General features: G+C 44.6%; 1 protein-coding gene across 1 annotated transcript; it reads right to left on the reverse strand.

Moving 5' to 3' along the window:
• Window positions 1-5,526: 5,526 nt before the first annotated feature.
• DNAL4 (dynein axonemal light chain 4) lies at window positions 5,527-23,278 on the reverse strand. Its single transcript, XM_040407788.1, has 4 exons — window positions 23,147-23,278; window positions 12,726-12,893; window positions 9,439-9,522; window positions 5,527-7,026 (listed from the first exon to the last, which is right to left on the reverse strand). Exons 2-4 carry the CDS (start codon window positions 12,795-12,797, stop codon window positions 6,862-6,864), a joined length of 321 nt encoding a protein of 106 aa, XP_040263722.1. The 5' UTR covers window positions 12,798-12,893; window positions 23,147-23,278; the 3' UTR covers window positions 5,527-6,861.
• Window positions 23,279-24,409: the final 1,131 nt, after the last annotated feature.

Raw genomic sequence — 24,409 nt, forward strand, 5'->3', positions numbered from 1 at the left:
ACAGCAGATTTTTGAGCCGGAAAAAAACTGCTGTGGAATCCACTGCAGAAATCCAAGTCAGACGTCTGGATTTCTGCAGTGGTTTTGATGAAGAGTTAGCACCATTTAATGGGGCTATTCCATGTGCAGATACATGTCCCTTCTTGGCGCAAAGTTGAAATAGGTAACAATTGTAGGCAGTATGACTGGCAACTCAGGTTACATTTGGAAACAATGAGACACGGATTTCCCGTAGTTTTTGGCTCGGAATACATGCAGAATCCACATGAAAAAACACTGCATGAACAAGCCCAAAAAGCACTTGGGTCCAGGGTTGAAGACATCTTGCATGTCGGTTGTATGTAGTGAATTTATGACAATTTAAAATTGGTTGGACATGTTCTGGTAGCTGTGTATGTAAGAGGACGTTATGGCAAGCCTTTGTTGCAGGTCCAATGTGTTTGATTGGAGGAGGCTGTGTGATTTGCCTGGTCACATGACCCTCCATCAGGGTCCAGGGACCATCCTATGGACAGAACCTCTATGCAGACAGCACAGAAGAGCTGACCAACAAAGGACATGGATTATGAAATATAGCAAACAGCTCATAATATCATCATCTATTAGTAAGCGTCATAGTAGTTGTCTGGGAAGAGGGTATACAAGTAAGCTCTGCCTCTGATGCCACCAGATGTAAGGCAGCTATCCTATAAGTCAATATTTGACCTTCTGTACAGGCTTCGAGACATGACTTGGATAATAATTAAGCCAGCACCTTATCTGCAGACAGTTGTTTTAGGGTGATTGCCCCTCATCAGTGCAGAGCAGAGAGAACTGGCTTAACTAGGTGAGAGGCCTAGGTCAGGATTCGGGGAATACTGTATCTCCTTATATAGAGGAGTCTTATAGGCCATACATCGCTCCTCTGGAATTCTGGGAAGAAAGAGATGCAAATGAGCTGTTAACAAGCTCTGCCTCTAATGCCACCAGATGTAAGGCAGCTATCCTATAAGTCAACATTCAACCTTTTGAACAGGCCTTGAGTTGTCTTATATACACATTGGTCAACAGTTGCAAGAAAGTGTCCAACCCCTTTAAAAAGGTATTTTCTATGTATTTCTGTAGGGACAAATTGTTTGGGGATTGGGGTAAAGCAGGACTCATCCCTATAGGGGGAAAAAAAAATTGTACTATATAGTATCCCACCGCAACAGTAATTTCTGCAATCAAGGTGTTTTTTTTATGCTAAATGTCTGATGAGCCTTTAAAAGGGAACTTGTCATGAACTTTATGTTGCCCTTGCTGAGGGTGGGTGTAAAGTACTGACAGAAAGTGGTCTCTCATTCATGAACTAATATTAAAGGGGTTATCCCATCATAATGATCACTGTTAAATCTGTTAATGATTTGACAGTGATCATTTTTGTAAATATACTTTATTAACAAATTCCCACCGATTAGGAGAAAATTCATCCCCACTTACCTTATTGTTGTGACTCGGTCTCCCCTGGTTACGACCACCGCTCTTCCGCAAAATCCCGATGGTCGCGCTTGCCCAGAAGACTTCTTCTTTTCTCCTGGCCGGGCCACTCGCTGTCCTGAACGCGCACGCTGCCGCGCATGCGCGACGGTGACTTCTTCCCGGCCAGAATAGTACAGAGCTGTGAACGCGCACGCCGGCTCTGTACTATACTGGCCAGAAATAAGTCACAATGCACATGCGCGGCAGCGTGTGCGTTCAGTCCAGCGCGCGGCCCGGCCGGGAGAAGACTTCAATCAAGATGAAGCCCGTCCCCAGCCAGAATCCAGGAAGTGAACGCGCGGTGGCAGCAGGTAAGTATGAAAACGCAAAGTGGGATAACCCCTTTAAGTGATTGCACAGGACCTGCTGTATAATCATCACAGGCCGTGCCAGAGAAAAGTCATGGTTAGGCCTCCTGCACACGACCGTTGTGTGCACCCGTGGCCGTTGTGCCGTTTTCTATTTTTTTTTCGCGGACCCATTGACTTTCAATGGGTCCGTGGAAAAAACGGAAATTGCACCGTTTTGCAGCCGCATCCGTGATCCGTGTTTCCTGGCCGTGAAAAAAATATGACCTGTCCTATTTTTTTCACGGCCAACGGTTCACGGACCCATTCAAGTCAATGGGTCCGTGAAAGAACACGGATGCACACAAGATTGGCATCCGTGTCCGTGATCAGTGGCCGTAGGTTACTTTTTATACAGACGGATCCGAAGATCTGTCTGCATAAAAGCTTTTTCATAGCTGAGTTTTCACTTCGTGAAAACTCAGAACCGACAGTATATTCTAACACAGAGGCGTCCCCATGGTGATGGGGATGCTTCAGGTTAGAATATACTAAAAGAACTGTGTACATGTCTGCCCCCTGCTGCCTGGCAGGTGCTGCCAGGCAGCAGGGGGCAGCGCCCCCCCCCCCGTTATTAACACATTAGTGGCCAGTGGGACCCCCCCTGTAGTTAACACATTGGTGGCCAGTGCGGCCGGCCCCCCCCCTCCCTCCCTTGTAGTTAACACATTAGTGGCCAGTGGGCCCCCCCCTGTAGTTAACACATTGGTGGCCAGTGGGCCCCCCTCCCTCCCCTGTAGTTAACTCGTTGGTGGCCAGTGGGCCCTCTCCCCTCCCTTCCCCTCCTAATTAAAATCTCCCCCCCTATCATTGGTGGCAGCGGAGTGTACCGATCGGAGTCCCAGTTTAATCGCTGGGGCTCCGATCGGTAACCATGGCAACCAGGACGCTACTGCTGTCCCGGTTACTTAGCAATTTGTAGAACCATTATACTTACCTGCGAGCTGCGATCTCTGCGTCCGGCCGGGAGCTCCTCCTACTGGTAAGTGACAGGTCCGGCCGGGAGCTCCTCCTACTGGTAAGTGACATGACCTGTCACTTACCAGTAGGAGGAGCTCCCGGCCGGACCTGTCACTTACCAGTAGGAGGAGCTCCCGGCCGGACGCAGAGATCGCAGCTCGCAGGTAAGTATAATGGTTCTACAAATTGCTAAGTAACCATGGCAACCGGGACTGCAATAGCGTCCTGGTTGCCATGGTTACCGATCGGAGCCCCAGCGATTAAACTGGGACTCCGATCGGTACACTCCGCTGCCACCAATGATAGGGGGGAGATTTTAATTAGGAGGGGGAGGGAGGGGAGAAGGCCCACTGGCCACCAACAAGTTAACTACAGGGGAGGGAGGGAGGGAGGGAGGGGGGGGCCCACTGGCCACCAACGAGTTAACTACAGGGGAGGGAGGGGGGCCGGCCGCACTGGCCACCAATGAGTTAACTACAGGGGAGGGAGGGGGGGGGGACCGGCCACACTGGCCACCAATGTGTTAACTACAGGGGGGGGTCTGCCCCCTGCTGCCTGGCAGCACCTGCCAGGCAGCAGGGGGCAGTCATGTACACAGTTCTTTTAGTATATTCTAACCTGAAGCGTCCCCATCACCATGGGAACGCCTCTGTGTTAGAATATACTGTCGGATTTGAGTTTCACGATGTAACTCAAATCCGACGGTATATTCTAACATAGAGGCGTTCCCATGGTGATGGGGACGCTTCAAGTTAAAATATACCATCGGATTGGAGAAAACTCCGATCCGATGGTATATTAACTCCTGACTTTACATTGAAAGTCAATGGGGGACGGATCCGTTTGAAATTGCACCATATTGTGTCAACGTCAAACGGATCCGTCCCCATTGACTTGCATTGTAATTCAGGACGGATCCGTTTGGCTCCGCACGGCCAGGCGGACACCAAAACGACTTTTTTTTCATGTCCGTGGATCCTCCAAAAATCAAGGAAGACCCACGGACGAAAAAACGGTCACGGATCACGGAAAAACGGGACCCGTTTTTGCGGACCGCAAAAATATACGTTTGTGTGCAGGAGGCCTTAATCAGGAGCTTCCTCTCTCTGCACAGAAACCTTATGATGATTTTGTCATAGGAAAAAGCTACCAATCTTCAGCGGGTGGGTGTAGAGAGCAGGAGCTCATAAATAATCATGACTCTTTCCTGCACGGGCCTCAATGATCATACAGCAAGTTCTCAACATCCAATTAAAAGGGGATGTTCATTGCAATTTTGCTCCAATCTACCTATTATCGGTACACCGCTGAGAACAGTGACTGACTGCTGCGGTCATGTGCCATATACGTATATATGCATGTCCCCTGAGCAGCCTTGTAAAACAACATTGGCACTAAGGGCAGCGATGGAGAAGGAGGCGAGTATGTAATCTGTTTTTTATTTTAAAGCATTATGTGATATGGGATAAATTACGGTAGTAATTATTATGGACAACCCCTTTAAGGTTAGCTCATAAGTGACAGGCTGTTGAAATCACTTGTATGTGACTACTTTAAAGTTGATGACAGGTTCCCTTTAATGGGTCTCATGAAGAGAACCCCTTTTTAAAGGGAATATGTCGCCCACATTAGGTTTACCAATTAAAGCCAGATAGTGATACATTGCTTTGTTTTTCTAATATGTTTTTATTTTCTGATATTTTAATTCTATTTTCTATACATAATTATGAGAGTGGGCATCTTGCATTAAAATATATACTTTACAGAAGCCACATGGACTAGGCACAGAACACAATAGACAGGAGAGTTTCCTGAGCATGCGCTGTGACCTCATAGTTATCAGCCTGCTGTATTCTTTCTTAAAGGGAACCTGTCACTATGAAAATGCAGTATAATCTACAGGCAGCATGTTATAGAGTGGGAGAAGCGGAGCAGATTTATATATAGTTTTGTGGGAAAAGATTCAGTATAACTTGTGTTTCCTTCATTTACATTCCTGCTCATTCTGAGCTGTGAAGTCCAGGAGTCGGTCACATCCTTCCCTCTACGACTGTGTATACAGAGAGAGCTGTCAATCACTGATAGGACCGCCTCCAAAGCTCAGAATGAGAAGGAATAGAAATGTATAAATTACAAGTTCAACTGAATCTTTTCCCATAAAACTATATAACAATCTGCTCAGCTCCTCCTGCTCTATAACATGCTGCATTCAGCTCAGACACCATGTTCAATGAGACAGGTTCCCTTTAAGTACTTCTAGTACAGTGGACCAGTCCCTACAGTATGCTACCTTTATATATAGGAAAGCATATATTGTAACAGATTCACTTCAACAGCATAAGGCCTCATGCACACGGCCATGCCCATGGTCCGCAATATACGGGTCCCGGCAGTGTGCACACCGCATCACGGATGTGGACCCATTCACTTGAATGGGTCCACAATCCGGAAGGTGCGGTGTGGAACAGAGGCACGAAGGCATAGTGCTTCAATGGGGTTTCTCTCCGTGCCTCCACACAGCAAAAAATATAGAGCTTTTTTTTTTGCGGTGCGGACAGATTACGGACCCATTCAAGTTGAATGGGCCCGGATCCATCTGCAGCAGCCGCATGGATGTTTTTACTCCTATGTAAAAATCTTTAGGAAAAACCTGTAGAAACCTAGACATGTGACCATATCCTTTTTCTTCGGCTTATACATATGGACGCACAAGCAAATATTTTCTGTAAAAAATCCAAGGAAGTTTATTAATGACAAGTAGAGTAAACAGTTTTAGAACCAGAGGTAACATAAAAAACAGCATACTTGAAGTTCCAACAGAGTATAAAATCCTTCCAAGAAACATGGCTTCACGTTTCTGCCACTGAACGAGAGGAATTAAGGACTGGTAGCTGGCAGGCTTCTCTGTGGTATCCTAATCTCCTGATCTATTATTTATGGCTTGTGGATAGTCTATGTTGCATGTCTACGTCAAATGGACAAACGGGAGGTGAGGGGGAGTGAGAAATAGAATGGAGAGATGGAAATTCATATATGATCACATGCAGATTAAAAATATATTGCACAAATATATAGATCTATCTGTGTGTGTACATGTCACTCAGGTGAATGCAGCTATGATGAATAGAGAAACCCAGCCAATCAACCCAGATATTTCTGAACCCTTTTTAACACGTTACTTGCAAAATCAATAGCTACCCTAATACAATACTTAACTGGTACACAATTCCAGAACCTCACCATCTGTCACATCTATTACATGTTCAATGCAAATACACCGCCTGCCGTCAATGTAACATATGAGCACAAAGCTTCTGTTTCTGAGATCAGACACTTTTCTCCATTACATGAGGGTATTCTCTATAAATGTACGGATGACAGGTCTACTTTATGTGTAGTGTTTGAGAATTAATAGCAAAATTCTCGATGTGACGAAACATATGTTAAAAATTATTCTCCAAGGGAAGATGGTAAGCCGGCTTGTGAAGAGGAGCGGGAAGGAATGACTCATACATGATAGGACGTGTGAGATTGAGAATTACAAGAGGCCAGAGTGTCAAAGAAATAGCTAATGAAAGAAATGTTCTTGTAAGACGTAGAGGGAAAAGAAGATGAGGAATGAGAGTGATCATAAAATATATTTGGGAAACCAGAGCTGCGGTGCCAGTTGGACGGTAAAACCCTGTGCATACATTATTACTGGTTACAAAAGCCTCTGAGGGTCAGGGGTTCAGAAAAAGGTGTTTGACAGCTGTTCCTATTCTTCATTTGGTGTAACTGATTGTTGAAAAGCTCTGAAGCGTCTAATTAGGAACGTATTGCAAAAGCCGATCTAGTCCCCTTCTTGTATAGTTAAAAACAATCCACGGTGTAGGTGCCTGCAAATCTATTGCAAACCCTTCTGATTCCCAACGGGTTACGAGGTGACTCCCAGACACCCCAAAGATAAATAGAGAGCCTGGCTGGAGACTCTTTCCTGAGCGAGGCCTTGTAGCAGCACATCCTGAGTAGAAGAAAAGAAGTGGAAGGAGAAGGCAAACCTGACCAAGGTCCCTCATGAACACTTCCAGACACAAATAGCCAGGCTGCCCCCAAAAAACATGTATAGAAGGTTCTTGACTTCATGAGTGATCTCAAATCCAAAGCCTTCTCCAATCACCACATGCCACGAGGACCCAAACTTCTTGTCCATTGTCTCTTTAATCATCTTCGCTGCACTCTGGAAAAATGTAAAGTTGGAGAATTTCAGCAAAATCACAAGTCTCCTGAAAATTTGAATTTAAAGGGATTTCCAGTTTTATGTAAATACAGATTTTTCATTGTATGTTTACTCGTAAAATAAAACAAACATGACATAGTGGAGTCATTTTGCAGGGAACGAAAATGTCTGCGTGGTTTTCGACCACAGTCCAGCCACTTCATGTGGTCTCACAAGAATGTTTCAATTCACTGACAGCACACAGAGAATTTGAAAATGGTCAGGAATTGAAAAAAATGTTGCATTAATTCACATTATACAATGATTAAACATGTATAAAAACATAAAACTGGAACCCCATTCACTGACACGTGAAACATTCCTCACATGTCACTTCCAACCTTTGTATCCTGAGCTGCACAAATTCATCTCTCTGCACAGCATGATGTTAAAGGCTATTACCATGGCCCACATGAGAGTGAATGAGAATACACGTTTAACCCGGTGCACAGCAGCACTCATAAGGCACTTGTATAAGCAAGGCCATTGACTTTTAGGCAGATTTCAGAGCTTTACACTCTGGAGACAGTGACCACTGTTCTTAACATGGGCAAGAGCTTCTGTTGGGTTTTTTGCTGTCCTTGCACGCAAGCACACTAAAGCTGTGTGCAAGCATAGGGGCAAATATGATAGCATTTTTACAATGGTGCCATCATTTATATAGATGGCACAGATACTCCTGAATCACAGAGGTGCATGCTGCAAGATCACTGCAGTATGTACCTCTGTCAGATTCTCTTTACAGGTCTGTAAGTAACATAGTTTGTAAGGCTAAAAACAAAAAGACATCCATCCATCCAGTTCAGCCTGTTATACTTCAAACTTGACCCAGAGGAAGGCAAAAAACCCACAGAGGTAGAAGCCAAATTCCTTCCCGACTCCAATCAGGCACACAGAATAACTCCCTGGATCAACGACCCCTCTCTAGTAGCTATAGCCTGTAATATTATTACACCCCAGAAATACATCCAGGCCCCTCTTGAACTCTTTCAGTGAGTTCACCATCACCACCTCCTCAGGTAGAAAGTTCCATAGTCTCACCCTTTAACAATAACCGTCACATCTATGTTCAGCTTTAAATAGGCGAGAATGATTTTACAGAGTCCAAAAGTAGAACATTTTAGATAACAGCTGCACTTACCATGGACTAGCCCAAAATAATAAGCTTTATGTATGTGGACTGAAACACCACTGCCAATGTGTATAGGATATACACAGAAAAGACAGAGTGTGGTTCAAAGCTCAAGGATTTTCTGAAAATGAAGGTGTAGGGATATCAGAGATCTCAAGTGTTCCCACTAGACACCAATGTCCAATCATTTTCCAAGGTATCCTCCATGTACAGTACAGACCAAAAGTTTGGACACACCTTCTCATTCAAAGAGTTTTCTTTATTTTCATGACTATGAAGGCATCAAAACTATGAATTAACACATGTGGAATTATATACATAACAAACAAGTGTGAAACAACTGAAAATATGTCATATTCTAGGTTCTTCAAAGCAGCCACCTTTTGCTTTGATTACTGCTTTGCACACTCTTGGCATTCTCTTGATGAGCTTCAAGAGGTAGTCCCCTGAAATGGTCTTCCAACAGTCTTGAAGGAGTTCCCAGAGATGCTTAGCACTTGTTGGCCCTTTTGCCTTCACTCTGCGGTCCAGCTCACCCCAAACCATCTCGATTGGATTCAGGTCCGGTGACTGTGGAGGCCAGGTCATCTGGCGCAGCACCCCATCACTCTCCTTCATGGTCAAATAGCCCTTACTTTCAAAGTTTTCCCAATTTTTCGGCTGACTGACTGACCTTCATTTCTTAAAGTAATGATGGCCACTCGTTTTTCTTTACTTAGAATTTGTATTATGGCAAGAAAAAAGCAGCTAACAGTCTATTCAGTAGGACTATCAGCTGTGTATCCACCTGACTTCTCCTCAACGCAACTGATGGTCCCAACCCCATTTATAAGGCAAGAAATCCCACTTATTAAACCTGACAGGTCACACCTGTGAAGTGAAAACCATTTCAGGGGACTACCTCTTGAAGCTCATCAAGAGAATGCCTTGAGTGTGCAAAGCAGTAATCAAAACAAAAGGTGGCTACTTTGAAGAACCTAGAATATGACATATTTTCAGTTGTTTCACACTTGTTTGTTATGTATATAATTCCACATGTGTTAATTCATAGTTTTGATGCCTTCAGTGTGAATCTACAATTTTCTTAGTCATGAAAATAAAGAAAACTCTTGGAATGAGAAGGTGTGTCCAAACTTTTGGTCTGTACTGTATCTCACGTGCAGACTAGCCCACTACCTGCTATACACATGGAAGCCGTGGTGGGTAGAGACTTTCATCCACGATGTGAACACTAAAGTTACCTCATTATTACTGGCAAACTTTTCACAGGCTGTAACACAGAGCTCCATGGTTTCTACTCGCATCTCTTCTGGCATGTCCGTGTGCTGGAGGGACAAAACACCGGCCGTTACAACAAGCATGTGACCAGAAAAATTGAGTTATTAACATCATTAGCATATCATAAGTAAATATAACTATATATGCACTACATGGTCAGATTTAGCCATTCATTGCTAATCTCTATAGACAAATAATACCAGAACAGTTTGGCCTGAAGAGCTCAATGATGTTCACTATCTGGGAACTTATAGTGGCCCCAGAAAAAAACTTTAAAGTGGCCCCATGTTGTAGGTGGGTCCAAAATAAAAGAAGGGGGGCAACACAAGTAGGCAAGGCCAACAGAAGTAGGCAGGGCCAGAAATACTGTACAGAACAAATAGTGCAGAACAAAATATCACAGTTCAGGACAAAATACTGCCACCCGTGCCACAGTATGAAACTCTGTCATCGTCCTGATGACAGCAATATAGTAGAGTTCAAAAAGGCACCTGCGGACGCTGGCCAGGTGAATAAGTGCCTGATGCTCCTACATTAATTAATGCTGGCAGCCCTTATGTCTGAACTCGTGACAAATAAACACTCATTATAGCTAAATTCTTATCAGTTTACCTTAAATAGTGTTTATGAGCTGTCAGGAGTTCAGAGATCAGGGTTGCTATTTTTCTAGTTGGAAGACATCCTAGAGATGTGGGAGGGCAGGGCGGAATCAACAATATTAACCCCTACAGAGGATGTTGGGTGTTTAAAGATGGTGAGCTGTGGCAAGGCTCTATAGGAACAAAGTGAATCTCCCAAGTGATGTTAAATCATTGCCGTTTTGGGATAAGCGATCAGACAACTGGATGTTAAAATCCCCTGGGGGACTTAAAATAAGTAAAAAAGTTTTTAAAAATATAAAAATTAAAATCACCCCCTTTTCATATTTTAAAAATAAACAAAAAACTGCCAAAATGCCTGTACTATTAAAGGGTTTTCCAAGATTTTTATACTGATGACCTATCCTCTGGATAGGTCATCAGTATCTGATCGGTGGGAGTCTAACACCCGGGAACCTGCCAATCAGCTGTTTTGAGAAGGCAGAAGCACTCCTGTACATTGTATGGGGCTGAGCTGCTCCTCTATCACAGAGGATAGGTCATCAGTTTAAAAATCTCAGAAAACCCCTTTAAAGTATAAAAATATTTATCCCATACAGTAAATGGCATAATGAAAAAAAAAAAGGCAAATTCAACTTTTTTTTTCTTCGCTTCACCTCCCAAAAAAATGAACAAAAAGTACTCAAAGGATGTGCTGAAGTCCAGGTCAATAATATCCACAGTCACTTTCGTCCAACACTTTTGTGATTTCTGTTTCTTAGGTGGACAACTATCTTCTCTTTCAGGAGGGTTTCCATTATTTTTACTACTAGGTTAAGCTAACTGGTCTGTAGTTTCCAGCTTCTTCTCTGCTACCCTTCTTGTGGATGGGGCAGCACGGTAGCTCAGGGCTTAGTGCTTGGGTCCTAGGTTTGAATCCAACCAAGGACAACATCGGCATGGAAGATGTTCTCCCGATGTTTGTGTGGGTTTCCTCTGGGTACTCCTTTTCCCTCCCACACTCTAAATGACATGCAGATAGGAAATTTAGATTGTGAGCCGTGTTTCAGTACTATGTAAGTAAGTAGAATAAATAAACAGGTACAACTATGGCCTTTTTGCAATCTTCAGGCACATTCCCTGTCAAGAGCAACTGTTTAAAAAAATAAGTGGGAAGAGCAGCAGGGCAGCTGGAGTCCAGATTCAGACTGTGGTCTTCCAACTGAGTACCACTGGTCTATAGACTAGCCTCTTACCAAAAGTGATACATTCATAAACTGAGTAGGACTACTGAGTAGGACTAGAGGTGTTCATACACATTAGATAAAACTTGTGATCTTTGCTGGATCAGTCACCAAAAATGTATAGAGGTCTCCCATACACAGCATCCTTTTACCCTTCTGAGAATGCATGTTTTGATGGAGTAAGAAGAAACAGTTTTCAGACGAACTAATGTTAAACGTATCTTAAGTGTTTGACCACCATAAAGGGGTTGTCTCATCTCAGACATGGATGGTATATCGCTAGGATATGGCATCAGTGTCAGATAGCTGCAGATCCCTCCTCTTAGAACCACACCCATCTCTGGAAGGGGCTTCCCAAAGTGGAGTAGAGTGCATCACGCAAGTTCGGCCACCCTCCATTACCCGCTATGGGTGTTCTGAAAAAGCCAGAGTGCTGGCTCAGCTATTTCCGGCAGGCCCAGACAGGTGAACAGAGGGGCTGCTGTGCATGCTAGGTGCCCTCTGCATTCACCGCTATGGGACTTCCGTAGCTGAGCACACTCCTGTCTACAGAACGGGGCCCCTAGAGTTGGGACCCACACCTATTTGACTATCCGAGCCTCAAAGTCTGAGATAGGCACACCCCTTTAAGTCAGGATCAATGACAGTATGCAGGGATCACGAAAATGGTGAAGAACTGAAATACAATGTATAAAAGAAAGTGGCATAACTTTTCATTATAAAAAAAATACGTGGCATAACGGTTCCTATTAATTTATCACCCTACTTGGATATTCATGTTCCATACAATGCAACAGCTCGCACCCTAGAATAAAAACTAAATGTAGAGAACAGGAAAAAAATAAATAAAGATAATTAAAAGACACATTCCAAACACATTTGACACTTTCTGATAGCCATAAAGGAGGGGAGTTTCACTTTAAAGGGGTTGTCCGGGTTCAGAGCTGAACCCGGACATACATTTATTTTCACCCATGCTCCGATGCGGTCCCTTGCCCTGCTTCAGTTTATCATAACACACTGCCGGGCGGAAACTTCCGCCCGGCAGTGTGTTCGGTGACGTCACCGGCTCTGATGGGCGGGCTTTAGCGCTGCCCTAGTTTTTTTACGGGCTAGGGCAGCGCTAAAGCCCACCCATCAGTGCTGGTGACGTCACCAGGCTTCCTGGCAGCCCCATGGAGAGCCTCGGTACGTCACCGGATCTCCTAAAAATGCCTTTGCCCTGAGCGATTTAGCGCAGGGCAAAGGAGAGCATCGGAGCATGAACTGCTCCAATGCTCCTGTCAGGGGGGCTGCCTGGGTGAAAATGGAGGGATGTCCGGGTTCAGCTCTGAACCCAGACAACCCCTTTAACACAATAAACAGAGGTTATGTAATGTGAGCAGCACTTCTTTTAAACCCCTAATGCTGGAACATAGGTCTTATTACCCGTATTAATGGGAAGCTGTGCATCCTCTTGTAGTCAGCCTCATCCTTCTTGCCCTCTCCAGGATCTGCCATGACTCTTTCTCTTCAAGTAACAGCAATCAATATTGTGCAAAACAGAACATATAGTGTGGATTCAGGAGAACCAGCCGAGAAGTCGTGCTCAAAACCCTGAAGAAATGCAGAATATATAATGCAGCACAAGCGATAACAAATGGCATTGTTCATCAGTCCCCCTATTATAAAGGATGCCGTGATCTTTCTATCAAACATTGCAATGAGTGCTCGACAAGAGTAACACATTCAGAGAAAGTACAAACGGTATAAATGTCTAATGTGTGAACTCTGGAGCCACCAGTGTGCGGATGAATTTATTTTTACTTCCAAACAATAGCAGCCTAAACATTAGATAACTCGCAGCTCTTCTGTATCTCCAGGGTAACCAGATGATAGCATTGTGCTCAAAGGCAGAAAGAGCCCTTTAAAGGGAACCTGTCACCAGTTTTATGGTGTCCTAACTAAGGGCAACATAAATAAGTGACTGATTCTCTTAGCACAATGCTGGGTCACTTTCTTTAATTGACCCAGTCAATCTGCCAACATCTTGTATTGAAAAGCTCCAGCTCATAACGATGAGTCATGAATATTCATGAGCTTCTGACTCTTCCCGCCTACTTGCTGCTGATTGACAGTTATTTTCCTTATGAATCAGCAGCAGGTGGGCAGGGGAGTGGCTATAGCTGTTAATTAAATAAACGCTGGACTCACTGACATCACGCTGGACTCAAATCAGCTCATTAGCATGCGGCATCTTTGTGTGTATATTATGAGGTAACCATTTGTCACACCAGTAAGTGAATACATCTAAGGTACTTTTTAGTAGTTAATGATTGTATATAATTAGTTAGATTATAAATCAAATATCCACATGACAGGTTCCCTTTAAATGCTACAAGGCTGCAGCCTCCAGAATGACATTGACTGTCCACAATTAAAGGGACACCTCTATCAGAAAGGGTATTTCTTAAAAACTCAATATTTATAGAAAACAATTGTTGGCCGTTTCTCTTTTTCATTTAGTGATGTATGGGAGTCCCAGGATGTGACATGTCACTATGATAGTTACACGACTATAGAGCAGGAGTGTGCAGAATAATAACTATATAGCAGCATGGACTGACTGTGGTGTGTACTGCGGGCTGCTCATATCTGGGCACTAGGAGACAGAGCCACCCGTGAATGCTGGATGCAGCAGCCATTTTACTATTCTTGCCATTGGTTTCAGTCCCAGAGATGGGACCCATATACGTGCACATCCTGTGGGAGATGGAATATTCCTTTCATTTCTTCTTAGGGTACGGCCACACGGTCAGGTTTTCTGAGGCAGTTCTGGAGCCAAAACCAGGAGTTAAAAAAAAAAAAACACAGAAGTTGTATCTGTCTTTTATACTTTCTCTCCTTTCATGATCCACTCCTGATTTTGACTTCAAAAACTGCATGCAGAAACCGTGAGGCCGTACCCTAAAATCGGTTTCCATCCCACCATTGATTTGTAGTTAGCTTTTCACCAATGATAACACATTAGGATTACTGTATGGTGCACCAAATATGTATGTGTTTTACTAGTTTTTATTTAATACACGAGCAGAAGGACCCGGCTTCTCACGGGTATATGCCATCTATTTCATTTAATGTTTGTGTGTCACACTATCCCCCATAACAGTGACCTCTACAGCACCCCGCCCCTTTAACAGTTAACTCCACAGTCACCCACCCCTTAACACTAACCCCCAACAGTGCCCCGCCACCTTAACAGTGACCTCCACAGTACCCCGCTGCCTTAACCCCTTAGGGACCGGGCTCATTTTACCTTAAGGACCAGGCCATTTTTTGCAAATCTGACCAGTGTGACTTTATGTAGTGATAACTTTAAAACACTTTGACTTATCCAGGCCATTCTGAGATTGTTTTTTCGTCACATATTGTACTTCATGACACTGGTAAAATGGAGTCAAAAAAATTCATTTTTAAAAAAAAAAAAAAATACCAAATTTCCAAGTTTCAATTTCTCTACTTCTATAAAATACATAGTAATACCTACAAAAATAGTTATTACTTTACATTCCCCATATGTCTACTTCATGTTAGGATCATTTTGGGAATGACACTTTTTTGAGGGACGTTACAAGGCTTAGAAGTTTAGAAGCAAATCTTGAAATTTCTCTGAAATTTTCAAAAACCCACTTTTTAAGGACTAGTTCAGGTCTGAAGTCACTTTGTGAAGCTTACATAATAGAAACCACCCAAAAATGACCGCCTTCTAGAAACTAAACCCCTCAAGGTATTCAAAACTGATTTTACAAACTTTGTTAACCCTTTAGGTGTTCCACAAGAATTAATGGAAAATAGAGATACAATTTCAAAATTTCACTTTTTTGGCAGATTTTCCATTTTAATAATTTTTTTCCAGTTACAAAGCAAGGGTTAACAGCCAAACAAAACTCAATATTTATGGCCCAGATTCTGTAGTTTACAGAAACACCCCATATGTGGTTGTAAACCGCTGTACGGGCACACGGCAGGGCACAGAAGGAAAGGAATGCCATACGGTTTTTGGAAGGCAGATTTTGATTTTAGAAACTACACCCCTCAAGGTATTCAAAACTGATTTTACAAACTTTGTTAACCCTTTAGGTGTTCCACAAGAACTGTTGGTACTAGTTTAGGGTACATATGATTTTTGGTGGCTCTATATTACACTTTTTGTGAGGCAAGGTAACAAGAAATAGCTGTTTTGGCACCATTTTTATTTTTTGTTATTTACAACATTCATCTGACAGGTTATATCATGTGGTATTTTTATAGACCAGGTTGTCACGGACGCGGCAATACCTAATATGTATACTATTTTTTTTATTTATGTAAGTTTTACACAATTATTTCATTTTTGAAACAAAAAATAATAATTATGTTTTAGTGTCTCCATATTCTGAGAGCCATAGTTTTTTAAGTTTTTGGCGATTATCTTAGGTAGGGTCTCACTTTTTGCGGGATGAGATGACGGTTTGATTGGCACTATTTTGGGGTGCATATGACTTTTTGATCGCTTGCTATTACACTTTTACGGTGTTCATCTGAGGGGTTAGGTCATGTGATATTTTTATAGAGCAGGTTATTATGGACGCGGCGATACCTAATATGTATACTTTTTTAAATTTACTTAAGTTTTACACAATAACAGCTTTTTAAAAAAAAAAAAAAAAATATGATGTTTTAGTGTCTCCATATTCTGAGCCATAGTTTTTTTTATTTTTTGGGCGATTGTCTTAGGTAGGGGCTCATTTTTTGCAGGATGAGGTGACGGTTAGATTGGTACTATTTTGGTGGGCATACGCCTTTTTGAGCGCTTGCTGTTGTACTTTTTGTGATGTAAGGTGACAAAAAAATGATTTAGCACAGTTTTTATTTTTTACGGTGTTCATCTGAGGGGTTAGGTCATGTGATATGTTTATTTTTACTTGAAACTTAATTTTGGGGGGGAAAACTTTATTTTTTCAACTTTTTTTTTTTCTCCCACTTTGGGACTTCAACTTTTGGGGGTCTAATCCCCTTTACAATGCATTCCAATACTTCTGTATTGGAATGCATTGGCTGTATGAGTAATACAGTGTGTATTACTCATACAGCTTCCGGCCTGTGAGATCCAGGGGGCTGGATCTCACAGGCTCGTCACCGCAAGGCAGCGCCGATGCCTAAGGAAGGCATCGCGCTGCCTTCCATGCCATCGGGTCCCCCCTACAGCCGCACGGGGACACGATGGCACCGCCGCCGCAACCTGTAAAAGCCGCAAACCGCAGGACCCCCCCGCGCATTGTCCACGGGTGCCTGCTCAATGATTTGAGCAGGCACCTTTTTCCAATCACCGCTCACCGGGCGGCGGTGATCGGAACTACACATGACGTACCGGTACGTCATGTGTCCAGAACAGGTTAAAGGGGTTCTCCGGGCTTTTAATATTGATGACCTATCCTCAGGATAGGTCATCAATATCAGATCGGCGGGGGACCGACACCCGGCACCCCCGCCGATCAGCTGTTTGAAGAGGAGGCGCACGCCGTGCCAGCGCTGCCTCCTCTTTATTGTTTACCTTATCGCCATCACCACTGCAGTGGTGAGCAGGTGTAATTACACCCAAGCCGTCCCATTCATTTCATTGGGACGGATCGCTCCTATACAAGTGACGGGTGTCGGACCCCCGCCGATCTGATATTGATGACCTATCCTGAGGATAGGTCATCGATATTAAAAGCCCGTAGAACCCCTTTAACAGTGACCTCACAGTACACCCCGCTGCCTTAACAGTGACCTCACAGTACCTTGCTGCCTTTAACAGTGACCTCCACAGCAGTTGCCCCTTTAATAGTGGCCCCTGCCCCCTTAACAGTGACCTCCACAGTGCCCACCCCTTTAACAGTGACATCCACAGCGCCCTTCTCCTTTAGTAGGGCTACATGATGACATGTGTCACGCAACATTTTGTCTTAGCAATTTTTACAATGATAGGCTATGGTGTCGCACTGCGACATGTGACATGCTGCGACTGCGACATGACAGTTGCAAAAAAATCCATCCAAGATAGATTTTTCTGTGACTGTCGTGTCGCAGTATGTCACATGTCGCAGTGCGACACCATAGCCTATCATTATAAAAATTGCTGCACAACATCAATGTCGCTTGACACATGTAGCAGTGTAGTTGTGCCCTATGTGTCGTGCGACTTATTGTCGCCGCGTAGCCCTAGCCTAAAGCTGACCTACAGCAGTGAAGAAAAATGGCTGGGTTGTTATGGAAACCTGGAGTAAAACCGTGTGTATGTAGAGACTAAGGGCCTGCGAGCTTCTATTGGCTGATAAGGGACATGTGACTGTGTGTATGGCAGTTGGGATTTGAAGAGAAAGACTTGCAGGCTTGTATTGGCTAATACAGGTAATTTTTTGGGAATATCTCAGGAACGGTACGTCCTAGAGAGCCGAGACCCTACAAGATTTCTTTCTAGGTAGCAAGGGATGTGTATACCAAGTTTCGTTAAGGCCTCATGCACACAGCATTATTTTTTCACGGTCCGCAAAACGGGTTTCCGTTGGTCCGTGACCGTTTTTTCGTCCGTGGGTCTTCCTTGATTTTTGGAGGATCCACGGACATGAAAAAAAAGTAGTTTTGGTGTCCGCCTGGCCGTGCGGAGCCAAACGGATCCGTCCTGACTTACAATGCAAGTCAATGTGGACGGATCCGTTTGACGTTGACACAATATGGTGCAATTGCAAACGGATCCGTCCCCCATTGACTTTCAATGTAAAGTCAGGAGTTAATATACCATAGGATCGGAGTTTTCTCCAATCCGATGGTATATTTTAACTTGAAGCGTCCCCATCACCTTGGGAACGCCTCTATGTTAGAATATACCATCGGATTTGAGTTACATCGTGAAAACTCATATCCGACAGTATATTCTAACACAGAGGCGTTCCCATGGTGATGGGGACGCTTCAAGTTAGAATATACTACGAACTATGTACATGACTGCCCCCTGCTGCCTGGCAGCACCCGATCTCTTACAGGGGGCTGTGATCAGCACAATTAACCCCTCAGGTGCCGCACCTAAAGGGGTTAATTGTGCGTATCATAGCCCCCTGTAAGAGATCAGGGGCTGCCAGGCAGCAGGGGGCAGACCCCCCTCCCTCCTCAGTTTGAATATCATTGGCGGCCAGTGTGCGGCCCCCCCCGGCCCCCCTTACCTCCATCTATTGTATTAATATCATTGGTGGCCAGTGTGCGGCCCCTCCTCCCTCTATTGTATTAATATCATTGGTGGCCAGTGTGCGGCCCCCCCGGGCCCCCTCCCTCTATTGTATTATCATTGGTGGCCAGTGTGCGGCCCCCCTCCCTCTAGTGTATTAATATCATTGGTGGCCAGTGTGCGGCCCCCCCTCCCTCCCTCTATTGTATTAATATCATTGGTGGCCAGTGTGCGGCCTCCCCTCCCTCCCCCCGATCATTGGTGGCAGCAGAGAGTTCCGATCGGAGTCCCAGTTTAATCGCTGGGGCTCCGATCGGTAACCATGGCAACCAGGACGCTACTGCAGTCCTGGTTGCCATGGTTACTTAGCAATATTAGAAGCATCATACTTACCTGCTGCACTGTCTGTGACCGGCCGGGAGCTCCTCCTACTGGTAAGTGACAGGTCTGTGCGGCGCATTGCTTAATGATCTGTCACTTACCAGTAGGAGGAGCTCCCGGCCGGTCACAGACAGCGCAGCAGGTAAGTATGATGCCTCTAATATTGCTAAGTAACCATGGCAACCAGGACTGCAGTAGCGTCCTGGTTGCCATGGTTACCGATCGGAGCCCCAGCGATTAAACTGGGACTCCGATCGGAACTCTCCACTGCCACCAATAATCAAGGGGGTGGGGGGGGGGGAGAGGGGAGGCCGCACACTGGCCACCAATCATATTAATACAATAGAGGGGGGGCCGGGGGGGGGGATGGCGCACGCTGACCACCAATGATAATACAATAGAGGGTGGGAGGGGGGGCCGCACTCTGGCCACCAATGATAATACAATAGAGGGAGGGAGGGGGGGCCGCACACTGGCCACCAATGATAATACAATAAAGGGAGGGAGGGGGGGGGCCGGGGGGGGCGCACACTGGCCACCAATGATATTAATACAATAGAGGGGGGGCCCACACTGGCCACCAATGATAATACAATAGAGGGAGGGATGGGGGGCCGGGCAGCACTGGCCACCAATGAAATTAAAACTGGGGAGGGAGGGGGGTCTGCCCCCTGCTGCCTGGCAGCCCCTGATCTCTTACAGGGGGCTATGATACGCACAATTAACCCCTTCAGGTGCAGCACCTGAGGGGTTATTTGTGCGGATCACAGCCCCCTGTAAGCGATCGGGTGCTGCCAGGCAGCAGGGGGCAGTCATGTACACAGTTCTCAGTATATTCTCACTAGAAGCGTCCCCATCACTATGGGAACGCCTCTGTGTTAGAATATACTGTCAGATTTTTTTTGGACGGACAGGATACACGGATCACGGAGGCAAAACGGATGACAAACGGTCCTTTTTCCGAGTTTTCAAAGGACCCATTGAAAGTCAATGGGTCCGCAGAAAATCACGGAAAACGGAACAACGGCCACGGGTGCACACAACGGTCGTGTGCATGAGGCCTAAAATCGATGGTTGTGTTTTTGAGTGATCGCGGAACATACACACATACATACGTCCTTGTTATATATATATATATATATATATATATATATATTTATTTATATATATTTTTTTATTGAGTTTAATCCTTTTTTTCTTCCTCTTTGAGCACAGGAGTCTGTCTACGCAAAGAAACGGCCCGAAATACAATTAGATATGATGAAGAGGAGAGCACTCTTGTTTATTTCCAGAACAATGCCCTCTAGTACGGAGGCTCCGGACCCCATTAACATGAGAGGTCCTGCACAATAGAGACCTGCCAGAAGCAGCCACGCTCCATTCTTCTGGTAGCTTTGATGTTTTTTCTATAGAGCTCTCTAAGGGTACATTCACGTAATAGTGGGATAGTGGGGGGGTGAATGGCTATTAAATTCATAGGCTTTTATTTTATTTTTTTATCTCAACCCTTGCAGTGCCCTCGGTATATATAATGGCTGCCATAGTGCCCCCCATTATAGATAATAGTACCCTCCAGTATAGATAACCCCCCCTCCTTCCTGCGCTCCCAGTGTGATCATGTGACGTCATCAGACTGGAAGCACAGGTCCTACTGCCTCAAGTGAGGAGTGAGTGTTCTTCAATGTTCAAGTGGATGAGGTATTTTATTTAACTGTAACCCCTGAAAGGCTCTTGTATCAGTTTTAAATGGCCATTAGACGGGTGCACATCTGTCTAAATAGCGAATGGCCACATTGAACGGTCCATCTGGCCATGAAAATGCCTATTAAGTGAGATGTCCCTCTGGGAATCAGCATTAGGCTAGGGCTACTAGGGTTGCACCAGGTATCAAATTATCAATTTATTTTTTCCGATACTTTTTTTTTTTTACCTGGTTTGTCTTTTTTTTTTTTTTTAATACTAAGCTGTGCCATGGCGCATCTTTGTATCAGTCTCTATCAGAGAACGTGGCACACGCAAAGCGCAGCACACACCATGTGTTCATAAGTGGCCGCGTAGTGGAGAAGCCACTGCCACCAATAAAATAACTGAGTGGCCTAAGGGGGGAGAAGAGGAGGGCAAGGGAGAGAGAAACTCACCGCGGTCCTCACGAGGCTGAACAGGTTAAAGGACCGTTGATAATGTAATCGCCATGTGACCATCCACTTGTCACATATCCTTCAACATCCAGACGGACGTGCAGGAGAAGTTTCCTGCTGTATTAATGTGAGGCACATGGCCTTATTACTTTAGTATCTCCACGTGCCTCATATTAATAGTAACAGTGACCCCATCATGTACCTCATATAATGGGCAACATAGGGTTAATGATGGTGTCACTTACTATTACTGTGAGGCACATGGAGGTCCAAATTGATAAAACCATGTGCTTCACATTAATAGTAAGTAACCCCATCATTTACCTCACATTAACCCCATGTTGTCCATTATTTGAGGAGGTAGTTGATGGGTTATTACTAATGTGAGGGACATGGTTTCACCAATTTAGACTTCCATGCGCCTCACAATATTAGTAAGTGATCCCATCAAGGACCTCCTCACATAATGGGCAATCTACAGGTGACACTCGAAAAATTTGAATATTGTGCAAAAGTTCATTTATTTCAGTAATGCAACTTAAAAGATGAAACTAATGAGATAAGACATATGAGATAGGTTCATTACATGCAAAGTGAGATGTTTCAACCCTGTATTTGTTATCATTTGGAGGATTATGGCTTACAGCTTATGAAAACCCCAAATTCACAATCTCAGAAAATTAGATTACATGAAATCATTAAAAAAAAAGGATGTTAAATAGAAAAATGTAGGACCTCTGAAAAGTCTAATCATGCATATGTACTCAGTACTTGGTTTGGGCCCCTCGATGCGGCGTGGCATGGATGCCATCAGCCTATGGCACTGCTGAGGTGTGATGGAAGACCAGGATCCGTCAGCTCTTCTGCATTGTTCGGTCTCATACCCCATAGATTCCTGCATGTGATGAGTCTATCTCATATGTTAGTTTCACCTTTTAAGTTGCATTACTGAAATAAAGGAACTTTGCACAATATTCTAATTTTTCGAGTTTCACCTGTATACTTTGCAAAAAATACACACACAAAAAATACATATTAACCTCATGTTGCCCAGCAACATGAGGTTAATTTGTGGGCATTTTTATTTTTTTGCTTGGGATCAAATGGTAGAGTATCGCAAAACTTTTACTTGATATTGAATCAAAACTCTGGTATTGGGACCGCTCTAAGGACCACACAGTGACTTTGGTGACACAACCAAACAATAGGTACGATTTGCTGTTGCCTGACTATTTTATGGTGCAATTAAGGCGACTATCTGTCACACTAGTGTTTAAGTTTCCCGGTATTGACATCTGTCATAGGGGCTCAATACAGGAAAAAACGCTTCAGTTTTGTCCCCATTCATTGTCAATGGGGACAAAGCTGAACTGAACAGAACGCATCAAAATGCAGACTGAAGGAATGAAGCTGCTTGCCGCCCCATTCAAAGGGATGAAACTGGTTTTCAGTCGTGGAGATTTGTGTAATAGCACGGCAGCGTGTGAAGGCATCTCCCTCATCTCCTTGCAGATGTGGGTACTTCTCAGGGGGCAGATATGGGAGCCAATGCTGCTCATCAGGGGCCCCCTTTACATGCCCTATAAGGGAGTTGTGCAAAGTGAATACCTAGAATAAATGTCAGAAATGCCCAATAACAAGAAGCATAGAATAAAAATCATATTCTGAAAGTCCATGAACTCTGTGAGCAATGGAAGGACGTCTGAAGGAACCATCCCTGGTGCCATTCGGGTTGTGCTTGGCACCAAACTCTTCAGGGTCCTTACGTCTCTGGTGGTCCTGTCTGTCTGGACTGATGGCCACCCCTGATCTACTGACATCTAATTTAAAGGGGAACTAACCCTGGTTTTGCAGACAGAGAAGAAGAGCCCTGACAGGACCCCAGCAGGGCACCATTAGTGACCACCTGCAGTGAGCTCCAGCCTGGTCCTCCCTGCTGCTCTCACACTGTCCCCCCAACGCCCTGTGCCCCACCACTTCCACCACTGTCCAGCTGGATCCATTCATGTCGTTTACTTTTGTTCTCTCTAGGTCTATTCTTCCCTCCAGTACAGCGAGGACGTTGTGGATTCCGCCACCGTTTTAAAGTGCACCGCACAACTACTTACCGCAGCCCGGGGTAGTCTGCATCGGTCTCCGACTTCACAAAGCGTCCCTCCGATCGCCGTTGCTATGCCGCGGCCCAGGCCTCCCCTGGCAACCGCAAGCGAACCCGGAAGCGGGGCCACCGAGCCATAAACCACGCCCCTCTTCTTCACACGCCGCCTATCATTGGTAGACTGAGTGGGGCCTTCCTAGTGACGTATGTTGAGGGGCTTTCACCTTGGTCGCCCAGGAGACGAAACCGCGGTAGCTGACTTTATAATTGCCTGACCATCTCCATAGCAGCTCTGCAAACAAATCTTTCTCTAGTACACTAAAGAGTAGGAGAAAGGAAATCTGTCCTGTGTATCAGAATATGTCTAGCTAGCTGCTATCCTGAGACCTCTTTGAGATGATCATGTGGCAGGGTTGCCAACCAGAACTTTTCATTTTTCTGGACCACTTATCCCAAAATCACGGACAGACATTTTTTACTGACAAATTTCAAAACCATACTGAATTATGAAGATTATAAGTAATACATGTCTATAGCGCGCTACCAGAATTTACTGTATAGTAATTATTACCAAAATAATGTAGTCAAGAGTACCACCAGCCTAAAAAAAAATCACAGACACATCTATTTATATTCACGGATACAGGAAAAAAGTTGCCTATTTTTACAAACTGTCCAGAAATTGCTGGACGATTGGCAACCCTGTTATGTTTAAAATGGTCATGGTCTTCACTCTCCCTATTGCAAAAGGTGAAACCTGTGGTGGAGATCCGCAGCCTAAATTCATAGGCTGCAGACCTCGACTCTACACTGCGGGTCAATTCACGCTGCAGATTTTTTAAAACAATATGTGGATGACATTTCTTAAATCTTCACTTTCCTGGTACTGTACAATGGTGTGGATTTGTCACACGAGGATCTGCAGCAGCTAATTGGTGGCGTATCCACCGCGGTGCTTTGCACATTTCTGCCTCCCATGCATTTCAACGGGAGACAGCGCCGAGGATCATGGAGGGGAGGCTTAAAGCCACCACCACACCGAGAAGGGACATGTCCGCTTTCGGCGCCACCATGGCTTTAAGCCGCTGCTTGAAATGAATGGGAGGCAGAATGTCGGTGAAAGTTTGGGGCAGCTGGTGTGCCAAAATTCTGTGTGAAACCCGCCCTGTGAACAGTCCCTTAGAGTGCACTCACATGCATCAGATTTTGGTGCAGAACTAACTGTGACAGAAAATCATTTTAGTTTATGTGAATGATGTTGTTTTGGGTGCAA

This window comes from Bufo bufo, chromosome 9 (assembly GCF_905171765.1).
Source record: "Bufo bufo chromosome 9, aBufBuf1.1, whole genome shotgun sequence".
NCBI classification, from domain to species: domain Eukaryota; kingdom Metazoa; phylum Chordata; class Amphibia; order Anura; family Bufonidae; genus Bufo; species Bufo bufo.